This window comes from Passer domesticus, chromosome 32 (genome assembly GCF_036417665.1).
Source record: "Passer domesticus isolate bPasDom1 chromosome 32, bPasDom1.hap1, whole genome shotgun sequence".
Classification (NCBI taxonomy): domain Eukaryota; kingdom Metazoa; phylum Chordata; class Aves; order Passeriformes; family Passeridae; genus Passer; species Passer domesticus.
The window spans coordinates 2,794,747-2,808,499 of NC_087505.1; the positions used below are offsets into that span (position 1 = coordinate 2,794,747).

Here is a 13,753-nt window from a genome sequence, read left to right on the forward strand (position 1 = left end):
CTCCATGTCCCCGTGTCCATGTCCGTGTCGGTGCCTGCGCGTGCCCGGCCCCGCCGCTGTCCCCGCCCGTCCGGGGCGGTCCCGGCCGTGACGCGCGGCGGTTCCTGCGGGGCGATGCCGGGCGAGGCGGTCACGCTGCAGCTCGGGCACTTCTCGGGCTGCGTGGGCGCGCACTGGTGGGGGCTGCAGGTGCGGGGGGCGCCGCGGGGCGGGCGGGGGCCGGGCGGGTTGCGGGGCCGGCTCCCATCGCTCCTTCCCCGCCGTTCCCCGCAGGCCGCCGCGCTGCGCCGCCCCGCCGAGCCCGCCGAGCTCCGCGCGGCCGCGCTGCTCCGCTTCGGCCGCGGCCCGGGCGGCGCCGAGAGCCCCGCGCCGCGCCTGGTGGCGCTGGAGCTGAAAGGTACCGGGGCGGGAGCGGGCCCGGGCGGCACCGGGCGGCCCGCCCTGACCGGGCTGTGCTTGCAGGCGGCGTGGGCGCGCTCGGAGCGGACGGGGCGGGCGCGGAGCCGCCGGTGAGCTGGTGAGTGCGGGATGGGGCTGCCGGGGAATGCGGGGCTGCCGGTGAGCCGGGGAGTGCGGGACGGGGTCCCGCAGCTGCCGTCGCTTTGTGTCGCAGGGACGGGCCCGTGGCCGATTACCGGGAGCGGGGCTGCCCGTCGCGGGACACCGGGAGCCGCAGGGTGAGCGCAGCCGCGGGTCCCGCAGCGCTCCGGGGGCGAGGCAGAGCCCCCCGTAACCGGGATCGGGATTGTTCCCGCAGGGAGACGCTGCCGGGGACAGGAAGGGCAGTGCCGGTGCTGCGGGGCCAGGTTTGTGCTCGTCCTCGGGGGTCAGCTCCAGAAAGGCAGAATGCCCTGGATCCTGCTGTGGGACAGCGCTGGGGAACGGGGAGAAGGAAAACTGGGATCAGGGTGCTTGGCTTAGGGAGAGCTGGGTCAGAGCAGATCGGCTAAAAAACCGGACAGGTTAAAAAACTGATTCTGCATTCATGGGGATGCTGAGAGCTCAGAGGATGCTCAGAGCAGAAAGGGGATGCTCAGAGCTGCAAGGGGGTGCTGAGAGTAGAAAGGGAGGCTCAGAGTATGTTAGAAAACAGATTTTACATTCACAAGGATGCTCAGAGCTGCAAGGAGGTGCTGAGAGTAGAAAGGGGAGGCTCAGAGCATGTCAGAAAATTGGTTTTATATTCATGGGACTGCTCAGAGCTGCAAGGACCTTTGCCCTGCCCTCTGCCTCCCTGCAGGTGCAGCTCCTGCAGCGTCCCAGGCCCCCTCAGTGAGGCTCTGGTCTGACTACCTCAACGTTCAGCTGCACCCCAGGAGCCTCTACGTGATCCGGCAGTACCTGCACGATGGGTAGGGCCAGGGCTTTGGTGCACAGCCAACCCAGGAGCCGAGTTTTGCCTTCAAGGATGAATGAAAGGGGTAAAATAACCCCTCTCTGCCCCTTTTTCCCTTAGGGACTGTGGATGTCTCGAAGCCTTTGGGCAAGGTGAAAGTCTCCTGCAGGACCCTGCCTGTGTGGAGGAGCTGGAAGATCGGCTGCACTTCTTTGTTGAGGAGTGTGATTACCTCCAGGTTCACACCTCGCCCAAGCTCCCTTTGCTCCCAAGAAGCTTTCTGCTCAAGGTGAAGCAGGTGCTGAGGTGCTGCTGCTGTTTCCCGCAGGGGTTTCAGGTGCTGTGTGACATTCACAATGGGTTCTCTGGAGTTGGTGCCAAGGTGACAGAGCTGCTCCACGATGAATATTCCCGGAAGGGGATCCTGACCTGGGGCCTGACTCCAGTGCTGAGCACTGTGGCAGTGAGTGAACAGCGGGCACAGCCAAAAACAGGCGCCCAGCCTGCCTCTCACAGCTTCTTCTCTGCTCCTTAGGGTTCCAGTGGTCGGATTTTTTTCTCCCCCAGGACCCTCAGAAGAGTTTTTACAGACTGATGAACACAGCCCTGGGCATTGCCCACCTCTCCCGTCACAGCTCCCTCTTCTGCCCCCTGTCACTCAGTGGGAGTTTGGGGATCAAGCCAGAGCCTCCCGTGACGTTTCCATACATAAAATACAATGTAAGTCCTGCACTGGGATCTCCCACGGGGCTGGCTTTGAGCTCCTGCAGCTTCACCCCTCTCAGTGTTTCCTGCAGCTCTGTGGTTTTTCATGGTGCTGTTCAGCTCAGCAGAGACCTTCTCCTGCTTTTTCACTGGGACTTAGCTGCCAACTTTTCATTTCTGTCATTTTCTTCCTTCTTTTGAAAATATTAACACATTTCCTTGGCTGTTGTGCTTTCTGTGGGGTGCTGGGTGAAGAAAAGGCTTTACTGCATTTTTCTCCATGCTTGGAGTAACTCCAGCCCCACTGGAGCTCTAAGGAGCCAAAGACAGATAAGAAAACTGGCACCAAAGCATTTGTCAGCCAGCAGCTGGGCTGGAGCTACAGTTACACACTGGCTGCTCATCCCAAGCCTGAAATAACTGTAAACTCTTGAAAGGCACAGTTTAAATCTGGGTAAGTTGGACACACAAACTGTGAGCTCCCTGCAGTTCCTGCATTTGTCTCCTCCCCAGGCATCCCTGAACTACCACAGCAGTGCAATTCTGGCAGCAGCACTGGACACCCTCACAGCTCCCTACAGGCTCTGCTCCTCCCAGGGCTCCATGCTGCACTTTGCCGACTCCCTCACCTTCTCTGGGAGGAAGGTGAGGATGAGGATGCCTTCCAGCTGTGCTGCACAGCCCCAGCTGTGCCAGGGCGTGTCCCAGACTCTGCTCTGTCCCCCACGTCCAGGTTGTGGCTGCTTGGGCAGCTCTTCCCTTCCCTGCCTTGTCTGGCTCCTCGCTCCCTGATGTTTTAAGTGCCCACCAGGATGTGCCCTGGAAGCTTCTGTCCTCCTGGAAGGAGCAGAAGGGCAGCTGCTGTTTTGCTCAGTCTGCTGTGCTACGAGGAATTTGCCAAGAGAAAAGCAGGTAAATCAGCACTGGAACTGCACTCCTTGCAGGATTCCTCACTCCCTCCACTGAGGAGCATCTGTGCCTGAGTGCTACTGATCCTAGAGCAAAACAGCTAAAAAGCAGCTGAGGCACTGGTGGTTTCAGGCTGGGAAATGCTGAATTTCCTTTGCAGCAGCTGCCTGGGCCAGCCCAGGTCGCCCCTGCACAGCTGTGAGAGCCCTGAGGAGGTGCTCCAGCACTACTTCCACACCCGGTTCCCAGGAGCCTTCAGGTGGGGGCAGGTTTGGAACTTCAGGGGTGGTTTAGAACAGGAACGGCTGAGGGAGCTCTGGGTAACTTTATTCACCTCCTCACAGCACATCCCACGTGCTCCAGCAGCCCTGTCACACCCAGCCTCCCTTCCCCCAGTTCTTCTCTCCTCTCCTGACCAGACGAGGTTTCCTCCTGGACAAAGCTCAGGGCTTTTCCTCAGCAGGTAACAAACACCCCTTCAACTCTGCCAGAGAGATCAGGGCCTAACAGAGGTAAACAATTACCAGTAACAAACCAAAATTACTAACAACAAACCAAAATCACCCATAACCAAAATCACCCATCACCAAAATTATCAATACCACAACCCAAGGCGGTGCGCAGAGCTGAGCTCGTGCAAACCAAGTGCCTGAGAAGCAGCTCAAAGCTGGGTTCTGGTGGCTGTTTAACCCTGTGTGCTGTCCCCTGCAGGCGTTGAGAGCATGCCCGTGCTGGCAGCCCTGCAGAGCTGCCCCGGGCTGCAGGGGCTGCTGCGGGGGCTGTGCCGGGAGCTGCGGGCGCGGCGCTGCAGCGGCTCCTGCGCGGCTGGGCTGGAGCAGGACGACTTCCAGGAGGCCCTGGAGGAGCTCAGGACCCTGGCCCAGTGCTACCAGACAGGGTCTGGAGCTGATGGATCCGAGGATGAAGAAGATTCAGACTAATGCAGGGTGGGAGTGGCTTTAAGGTGGCTCCCAGAATAAAGGAATGGTTTTGGAGATGGTCCCGCTGCTCTTTCTTCTCATTTTACCCAAAAAAAATCTTCTCACTTCTTGGTGAAGTAACAAAAACCCCTGCAACTCTGCAACAGAGAGAACAGGGGCCTAACAGAGGTAAAAAATTACCAGTAACAAAACCAAAATGATCAATACAACAACAACCCAAGGCGGTGTGCAGAGCTGAGCTCAAGCAAACCCAGTGCCCGTGAACCAGCTCAAAGCTGGGTTTTGGTGGCTGTTTAACCCTGCAGAGATGGCTCCATTGCTCTTCTCATTTTACCCAAAAAAATATTCTCACTTCTGGATGAAGTTCTTCTTCGGAGGAAAGCTGCTTTTTTGGGGAATGGTTTTATATATTTGGGTTGGGTTTTTTTCAGCTGTGCAAATTGGATTTGCTCTGCCTGTTCAAATAAACCCGTGCAATAAATAGAAAATTCAGTCTGTGACCGTCTCACATACAATCAGCACAAGGGGAGAACTTAGAAAAAGTCATGTGTTTGTTGCACATGAAAACTGGCATTTCAGGGTACAATATTTACAGGTCCTGGTCAGAGGCTGCTGGCCCAACCTTCACCCCAGGCCAGGTCAGTGTCCACAAGTTCTGTTACTCCACTGCTGAAGCTCCCCAGGGGAGTTCTTGAGAATTTTCTCCTTTTACTTCCTGCCTTTGGTCCAGGCTGGAAACTGAACAAAAAATGAAGGTGCTGTCTCAAGTACCTGTGCAAACATTTTTCCACAGCACCTGTCTAGCAGCAAACTGGTTAAAAAAACCCCAAACCCTCTTCTGGTGCAGTCAGTAGCTGATCACCTCAGTCATCAGGCTCTTCCTCAGAGAGCAGCAGATCTTTGTCTGACAGCTGGTCTGTGTTGCTGGTGCTGGTGGCATCCTCCTCATCCTCAGAGCTGCCATCACAGGAGGTGTGGAACAGCCTCATCAGCTCCCTGAACCTGTGGGACACCTGGGAAAGGCAAATCCAGGCTCAGAAGGGACCTCATGGGACTGGAATTTCATATTACAAAGCTCAGGGTGTCCTGTAACACCAAAATAAATCAATACCACAGTGACATTTCACACAAGATTGAGGCATACAGGAAGAGAAAAGGAAGAGCACTGGGTTTTGTTTTCTCTGTTACATTCTCCAGTAACTCTGGCAGTCTGGGAGGATTCAGAGGCAAAAGCAGATCTTTGTACAGGAGGAGAGGCTGAGTAGCAGCCACTGAAACAAGTCCAAAAGTGCAGCTCAAACATCAATGAGGGCATTTTTGGCACCATTAAATCAGAGTTTGGCTTGCTTTTGATTTTTTTTTAATTTGAAAGTGAGATTTTTTCATCAAATAGAAGTTTGGGAGGCTGACAGGACAGCAGCCCCTCCTTCCCACCCCTGTCCCACAGCTGCCTCACCTCACTCGCTGTCTTGTTGCCCAGTTTCTGGGAGATGGCATGGAAGGTGTCCAGGTGGGCTCCCTTCTCCTGGCACGTGGTGAGGATGACTCTGTCAGCCTCCCTGCACGACAAAACCCCTGAGAAATCACCCCAAAACCAGCAGCAGACCCAAACACCCCCAGCAGTGCCTGAGCAAGGCCCCTCCTGCCAGCCCCAACCCCAAAACCCGTCTCCAAGCAGAGCTCCTTCAGCCTGGATTTAAGGTTTTTGAAGGAGGTTTTAAGGTTTTTTGAGGAACCTTTTGAGAAGGTTTTAAGGTTTTTTGGAGGAACCTTCTGAGATGGTTTTAAGGGTTTTTTGAGGAATCTTTTGAGAACATTTTAAGTTTTTTTGGAGGAACCTTTTGAGAAGGTTTTAAGGGTTTTTTGAGGAACCTTCTGAGAAGGTTTGAGGTGTTTTCTCCCCAGTCTGAAGTGCCCCATAAGAGCCCTGCCAGGAGCAGCTCAGGGGGCCAAACTGATGAACAGAGGAAAGGGAAGGGTCAGAAAATAAGGACACAAACCAAAAGTAAATGACCCAGCAGGAGCTGGAGGCAAACAGGGGCCCAGAACGGGGAGCTCAGGCAGGAATACCTGGTCCAGAGCACGACCTTCTCCCCCGTGGAGCTGACTTTGCTGTTCTTGGCACACACGGTGGCCTCTGTCACCCGCTGCTGCTGCTGCTCCTCCTCCCTGTGCCCCGGGGCTCGGGGCTGCAGCTGCGCAGGGGCATGCACCAGGGAGCTGCTGCTGCTGCCACTTGTCCTCGGCCTGCCCTCGGGAGCAGCTCCAGTGCAGCCTCTGTGCTGTGGCTGCAAGCTGCAGTGCCCAGGGGAGCCTGAGCTGCAGCTCTGCCCTGCTGCTGCTTTGCTGCTGCTCCCCTGCTCTGCTGCATCTCTGCTGCTCCCCTGCTCTGCTGCATCTCTGCTGCTCCCCTGCTCTGCTGCTGCTTTGCTGCTGCTCCCCTGCTCTGGTGCAGCTCTGCTGCACCCCTGCCCTGCTGCTCTGCTGCACCTCCCCTGCTCTGCTGCTTTACTGCTGCACCCCTGCTCCGCTGCAGCCCTGCAGCCACTGCCCTGCTCCCCTGCAGCCCTGCAGCCGCTGCCCTGCTCCCCTGCAGCCCTGCAGCTGCTGCCCTGCTCCCCTGCAGCAGGCTGCAGCCCCTGGGGCAGGCAGGCTGGGGGTCCCTGTGCCCCCGCAGGCAGCAGCAGGTCCCTGCCCAGCCCCGCCGCAGCCCCCGGGCACTCGCCGGGCTCCGCAGGCAGCCCCAGAGCAGCTCCCTGCAGCCGGGCCCAGCCGGAACCTTCCGGAAGCTGGGCAGCAGCGGGGGCACAGGGGCTGGCATCCCGGGACCCTGCGGGACAAACACAGCCCTCAGCAGCCTGGCTTGGAAAGGGCATTTACTGACAGCCCAGGGCTGCACACCGGGCTCTCACTGCACTCAATCAATGTGCAGAGATATTTTATATATCTCAATATATAAATGTAAATAAAAACAGAAATATAAATTTAAATATAAATGTAAATTTAAATATAAATCTAAATATAAATGTAAATATAAATATAAATTTAAATATAAATGTAAATGTAAAAAAATTATATACATATATATATGTGTATATAGATACATATATATACATATATACATATATACACATATATACATATATATTATATACATATATATACATATATATGTTATACACATATATATACATATATATACACACATATACACACATATATATTATATACATATATATGTTATACACATATATACATATATATACACACACATATATACACATATATATTATATACATATATATACATACATATACATATATATATGTTATACACATATATATACACATACATATACATATATACACATATATATACACACATTATATATATACGTTTAAATATATGTAAAGGGAGCGGTCATTGTGAAAAGAGGAGAATATTCTTTTGAAGGCAGGGGTTTAGAGCATCCACAATGGAGGAACAAGAGAGAAAAAAGTGAGAAGGTAATGATTTAGCACTTCTCATTATACTCAATAAATGTGCATTTATATTATATATATTTAAATATAAAAATAGAAATGTATATCATACAGAAATAAATATTTTATCTATATTTTTATATATATATCTACATATATAAATAAATAAATTTATATTTTTATATATATATTTACATAAATAAATAAATAAATAAATAGATGGAGCAATCATTGGGGAAAGGGCAGAATATTCCCTAGGCAGGAAAGGTTTTGTTGAATTTAGATCATCCAGAGCGGAGAAACAAGAGAAAAAAAAGTGAAAAGACAACGATTAGAAGTTCTCATTATACTAAATAAATGTGCATTTAAAATGTATTATACATATAAAATATATTTTAAATGTACATTTCAAATATATTACATATATTATAGATATAACATACATTATATATAATATATAAAATAGATAGTATATAACATACATACTATATATTATGTAATATATATTATATATTATATGTAATATATAATGTATTGTATATATGATATAAATTATATATAAAGATACATAATGTACATTTAAATATATTATATATTTCTACATGTATTATATTAACAAATATATATAATAAATGTTTTAATATATTATATAAATATGTGTATTGATATATATTATATGTTTTAATATATTATATAAAATACACATAATATATTTTAACATATATAATATAGAATATGTTTTTAATATATTATATATAATACAATATATTTTTAATATATTATATATAATACATGTAATATATTTTTAATCTATTATATATAACATATAAAAGACATTTTCCACATTGTATCTGAACTCTATCAATACAACCCAACAGAGAGAAGAACCTGGACTCTGCCCCTGTGTGCAGGGCTCCCCAGCTGCCCGGGCAGGCAGGGCGGCACACACCTGGGCACTGCCCCCTCCTGGGGCCAGCCTTGGCTCTGCCCGGGCCCGGCTCCGGCTCCTCGCTGCCCTCCGGGGTCTCCTCTCCCGCGGCTCCCTTCCCCTCGGGCTGGGGGCTGCCGTCGCGGGCAGCCAGGCTGGCCGGCAGCTCCGCGGCGTCCTTGTGCTTGTGCAGCCGCGGCTCACACACCTGCAACCAAGGCCCAGTCACACAGGGCACCGTGCCAGCCGGCACGGCACAGCACAGCACAGCCCAGCCTGGCCAGGCTGCCCAGGGCTCCACCGGGCACTGGCTGTGCTTTGGAAAGGCCAAATTATTTATTTTTATTAATATTATTATTAACATTATTATTATTAATATTATTACTATTATCATTATTATTATAATCATCATCATTATTATGGGAGGGGAGGGGGCACCCCTGGATGAATTCCCTCCCTCACCCTGGATGGATTCCCTTCCTCATCCCAGGATTTGGGGGATCCCAGGAGGGTCCCCAGGAGGGTCCCCAGGACCTGGGGGTCCCCGGAGGGTCCCCAGGATTTGGGGGTCCCAGGAGTGTCCCCAGGATCTGGGGATCCCCGGAGGGTCCCCAGGATTTGGGGGATCCCAGGAGGGTCCCCAGGACCTGGGGGTCCCCGGAGGGTCCCCAGCCCCCTGCCCCGCTGACCTTGCTCCCGCAGTGGCTGCAGCTCCTCCTCTTGCTCTTCTTCAGCCTCAGCTCGCCGCTGCCCTCGTGGCAGGAGCAGGAGCAGGAGCACTCCTTCAGCTCCTTCACCCCCTCCGGCCACTCGGCCTCCTGCGGACGGACAGACAGACCCAGCTGGCTGACAGAAAACACCCCAGGTGACAGAAAGAGAGAGAGAGAGACAGACAGACTGACTGACAGACAGACAGATGGAAAACACCCCAGCTGACTGACTGACAGACAGACAGACAGACAGACAGGGGCCACGGGGGCTCCAGTGCTGCTGGCCAGCAAAGCACAGCAGAGCCACCCCCAGCCCATCCCTGCCAGGCTGCTCCCACACCAGGAACACAATGCAATCCAAATGCAATCCACATTTAACCCAAATTTAACCCCAATTAATCCCAATGCCATCCCAATTAAATCCCAGTGCCATCCCAATTAAATCCCAATGCAATCCCAATTAAATCCCAATGCCATCCCAAATAATCCCAATGCAATCCCAATGCCATCCCAATGCCATCCCAATGCCATCCCAATTAAATCCCAATGCCATTTGCTCACAGATAAGAAATACCAGGGAGATGCCCCAGACCCAATTTAATCCCCATTTAATCGAAATTTAATCCAAATCTAACCCAAATTTAATCCAAATTTAACCCCAATTTCATTTGCTCACAGGTGAAAAACACCAGGGAGATGCCCCAGGCCCAATTTAATCCCAATTTAACCCAAATTTAATCCCATTTTAACCCAGATTTAACCAAATTTAATCCCAATTTAATCTGCTCACAGGTGAGAAACACCAGGGAGATGACCCAGACCCAATTTAATCCATATTCAATCTGAATTCAATCCAAATTTAATTTGCTCACAGGAGGGACATGACCCAGACCCAATTTAATCCAAATCTAACCCCAATTTAATCCCAATTTAACCCCAATTTCACTTGCTCCCAGGTGAGACACTCCAGGGAGGTGCCCCAGACCCAACTGAATCCCCATTTAATCCCAATTTAATCCCATTTTAACCAAATTTAACCCAATTTCACCTGCTCACAGGTGAGACACTCCAAGATGGTGCCCCAGACCCAATTTAATCCCCATTTAATCCAAATTTAACCCAAATTTAACCCAAATTTAACCCAATTTAACCCAATTTAACCCAAATTTAACCCAATTTAACCCAAATTTAACCCAAATTTAACCCAAATTAACCCCAATTTCACCTGCCCACCCCACCTTGTCCTGCTGTTGTCCTCCCATCTCCTTCCTCCTCTTGCTCCTGGTGGCTCCATGGATTTTGGGGGGCTCATCCTCCTCTTCCACGTCTGGCAGAGACACCTCCTCAAAGCCATCAAACTGCAGCACAACAAACACACAACAGCTGCTCTCCAAATGTTTCTTTTCTGGGGGTTTTAAATTTTTTTTTAATATATTTTTAAAATTTTTCTGGGTTTTTCCCCCCCAAGAAAATAAAAACACTGCTCAAAATTTCAAAGGGCTTGCTCTCCCACCCCTCTGCTTCTGGAATTCACCCTCTAAAACGGAGTTCTTCCAGCTCAAATGTGATTTTTATCTCTGCTTTTGTCATTTTTTTTGGTTTTGGGGAGATTTCTGCACCTCGTACTCCTTCTCTTCTGTCCAGTTGATCTCCTCAAAGTCTCCCAGGCGGCTGGCAGAGGGCCTGAGGTGATCAAAGAACACTGAGAACTCATCCTGCAGGTGGTCGTGGCCCTTCAGGAGCTGCCACATCTGGGTCTTCAGCTGGAAAAGGGCAAAAAGTCAGGAAAAAATAGTAATTTCACCTCCTCTGCCCTGGGCTGTGAGGGATCATTGGAGCTGCAGGGTGGAGACTGCAAATTCCTGCGTGGTGGGGATCATCCCCCACCCAGTGTCCAATTAGCCTGGAAATTAAACCAAAATAGCCTGGAAATTAAACCAAATTAGCCTGGAAATGTAATCAAATTAGCCTGGAAATTAAAGCAAATTAGCCTGGAAATTAAAGCAAAATAGCCTGGAAATTTAATCAAATTAGGCTGGAAATTTAATCAAATTAGCCTGGAGATATTCCTCCACAATTCCAGAATTCAGTTGGGCCAGGGGCATCTCCCTGGAGTTTCTCACCTGTGAGCAAATTAAATTTGGATTGAACTGGGATTAAATATCGGTTGAATTTGGATTAAATATGGATTAAATTCGGATTAAATTGGGCCTGGGGCACCTCCCTGGTATTTCTCACCTGTGAGGAGATTAAATTTGGGATTAAATTTGGATTGAATTGAGATTAAATTTGGATTAAATTTGGTCTGGGGTATTTCTTACTTCTGAGCAAATTAACTTTGGATTAAATTAGGGTTAAATTGGGATTGAATTGGGCCTGGGGCATCTCCCTGGTATTTCTCACTTCTGAGCAAATTAAATTTGGATTAAATTGGGTCTGGGGGATCTCCCTGGTATTTCTCACCTGTGAGCAGATTAAATTTGGATTAATTTTGGATTAAATTTGGCCTGGGCACCTCCCTGGTATTTCCTATCTGTGAGTAAATGAAATTGGGATTAAATTGGGATTAAATTGGGATTAAATTGGGATTAAATTGGGATTAAATTGGGCCTGGGCACCTCCCTGGTATTTCCTTTCTGTGAGTAAATGAAATTTGGATTGAATTGGGATTAAACTGGGATTAAATTGGGTCTGGGGGACCTCCATGGTGTTTTAATCTGTGAGCAGATTAAACTGGAGTTAAATTTGGATTAAATTTGGCCTGGAACCTCTCCCTGGTATTTCCTATCTGTGAGCAAATTAAATTGGGATTGAAGAATTGGGATTGAATTGGGATTAAATTAGGCCTGGGGCACCTCCCTGGTATTTCTTATCTGTGAGCAAATTAAATTTGGATTAAATTGGGATTAAATTTGATCTGGGGCCTCTACCTGATATTTCTCACCTGTGAGCAAATGAAATTGGGATTAAATTTGGATTGAATTGGGATTAAACTGGGATTAAATTGGGTCTGGGCACCTCCCTGGTGTTTCTCACCTGTGAGTAGATTAAATTTGGATTAAATTTGTATTAAATTTGGCCTGGAACCCCTCCCTGGTATTTCTTATCTGTGAGTAAATGAAATTTGGATTAAAGTGGGATTGAATTGGGATTAAATTGGGCCTGGGCACCTCCCTGGTATTTCCTGTCTGTGAGTAAATGAAATTTGGATTAAATTTGGATTGAATTGGGATTAAACTGGGATTAAAGTGGGTCTTGGGCATCTCCCTGGTATTTCTCACCTGTAAGCAAATGAAATTGGGATTTAATTGGGTCTGGGGTATTTCCCTGGTATTTCTCAGATTAAATTGGGGTTTAATTTGGATTAAACTGGGGTTAAATTAGGATTGAATTGGGAATAAATTTTGAATGAATTGGGATTGAATTGGGATTAAACTGGGATTAAACTGGGTATGGGCAACTCCCTGGTATTTCTTATCTGTGAACAAATGAAATTTGGATTAAATTGGGATTAAATTGGGATTAAATTTGGCCTGGGGTATTTCTCACCTCTGAGTAGATTAAATTTGATTGAATTGGGATTGAATTTGGATTATATTGGGCCTGGGGCTTCTCCCTGGTATTTCTCTCCTGTGAGTAAATTAAATTTGGATTAAATTTGGGTTAATTTGGGTTAAATTGAGATTAATTTGGGATTAAATTGGGCCTGGGGCACCTCCCTGGTGTTTCCTATCTGTGAGTAAATGAAATTTGGATTAATTTGGGCCTGGGGCACCTCCCTGGTGTTTCTCATCTCATCATTTGTGCAGATGACACAAAGCCTCCCCTGCAGGGTGGGGGTGGGAGGCAGACACCCCCAGCCTGTGCAGCTGCAGGGGTGCAGTGACAAAACTACCCTTTGTGTCCTTAAAAAGGAAAAAAGCCACGAGTTCCTCTCCTCAACTGGTAAAAATACACCTCACAGGACCTGGGGAATTCACCCCAAACTGAAGGACAGCCAGTTGGACAGGGGCCTGAGCAATTCACTAGAAAAAGAGGAGAACAAAGGAAATAATCCCTTTTGTGGGGCGTTTTACCAGGAGCCAGGACCTCTTGCACCTGGCTCAGTTTTGTTACTTTGCCTTTTACTGAAACTTTTCTGTTTCCAACACCACCACAGAAGCCATCCTGCTGGTTTTCTGCCTTCTAAGGTGGCTGAGCTATCTTGGCTGTGAAATAAATCACAAAGAGCTTATAAAACCTGGCTCAGAGACCTTTATTTCATGGGGCCCCTCCAATCCCCCTGAACCCCAGGGCAGCTGGGATGGGAGCTGCAGAAAGCTGGCCTGGAGGGACGTGTCAGACAGACAGACAGACAGACAGAGGTGGAGTGAGATGGCTTTAAAGTCCTGCCCAACCCCAGTCATTCTGTGATCAATCAATGCATGAATTTGATCACAACAGGGCTGGGCTTTTTGATTGATTAAATTGGAAATTGATCAAAAACGTGCTGGGCCAACTCCTGAGGTCTGCAGGGACAGGACAGGGACAAGGACAGGGACAAGGACAGGGGACAGAAAAGCTCCCTGGTTACCTCTGCAATCTCCTGGGGCACACAATCTGCACAGCTCTGCAGCACTTTGATGATCTTCTGGTGGTGGGCAGGATTTTCAGCAAAGCAGATCTCCAGCTGCCTGAGGAACTTCCTGCTCTTCTCAAAGGCTTGCTGCTCCTCAAACTGGCCAAAAGAAAAAGATTCAAGC

General features: G+C 48.8%; 2 protein-coding genes across 4 annotated transcripts in view; one reads left to right on the plus strand and one right to left on the minus strand.

Moving 5' to 3' along the window:
• Positions 1–114: 114 nt before the first annotated feature.
• On the plus strand, positions 115–3,950 carry MSTO1 (misato mitochondrial distribution and morphology regulator 1). 2 transcript variants are annotated; one of them, XM_064401536.1, is made up of 14 exons: positions 115–189; positions 274–397; positions 463–517; positions 614–677; positions 758–806; positions 1,241–1,352; positions 1,457–1,574; positions 1,665–1,799; positions 1,904–2,056; positions 2,555–2,686; positions 2,775–2,953; positions 3,111–3,209; positions 3,295–3,413; positions 3,662–3,950. In XM_064401536.1, the coding sequence occupies exons 1-14, from the start codon at positions 115–117 to the stop codon at positions 3,889–3,891; spliced, it is 1,644 nt and encodes a 547-aa protein (XP_064257606.1). In that variant the 3' UTR covers positions 3,892–3,950. The 2 variants fall into 2 exon arrangements, with proteins under 2 accessions (XP_064257606.1, XP_064257607.1); XM_064401537.1 differs by having other exon boundaries at positions 3,114–3,209.
• A 474-nt stretch (positions 3,951–4,424) lies between these two features.
• LOC135288196 (GON-4-like protein) overlaps positions 4,425–13,753 on the minus strand; it is a 42,103-nt gene continuing 32,774 nt past the window's right edge. For both annotated transcript variants that reach the window (XM_064401534.1, XM_064401535.1), the window contains 8 exons: positions 13,585–13,728; positions 10,631–10,774; positions 10,250–10,369; positions 8,991–9,119; positions 8,323–8,509; positions 5,962–6,721; positions 5,348–5,450; positions 4,425–4,904 (listed from right to left, as the gene is read on the minus strand). In XM_064401534.1, the coding sequence (XP_064257604.1) occupies positions 4,755–4,904; positions 5,348–5,450; positions 5,962–6,721; positions 8,323–8,509; positions 8,991–9,119; positions 10,250–10,369; positions 10,631–10,774; positions 13,585–13,728 (1,737 nt within the window). In that variant the 3' untranslated portion in view covers positions 4,425–4,754. The remainder of the gene's footprint in view (positions 4,905–5,347; positions 5,451–5,961; positions 6,722–8,322; positions 8,510–8,990; positions 9,120–10,249; positions 10,370–10,630; positions 10,775–13,584; positions 13,729–13,753) is intronic.

Bases quoted from the DNA above. Each gene is read 5' to 3' on its own strand.
- MSTO1 (XM_064401536.1), top strand. From the start codon at position 115: ATGCCGGGCGAGGCGGTCACGCTGCAGCTCGGGCACTTCTCGGGCTGC. The intron at 398-462 runs GTACCGGGGCGG...CTGTGCTTGCAG, and splicing joins GGTGGCGCTGGAGCTGAAAG to GCGGCGTGGGCGCGCTCGGA. The intron at 3,210-3,294 runs GTGGGGGCAGGT...ACCTCCTCACAG, and splicing joins CGGTTCCCAGGAGCCTTCAG to CACATCCCACGTGCTCCAGC.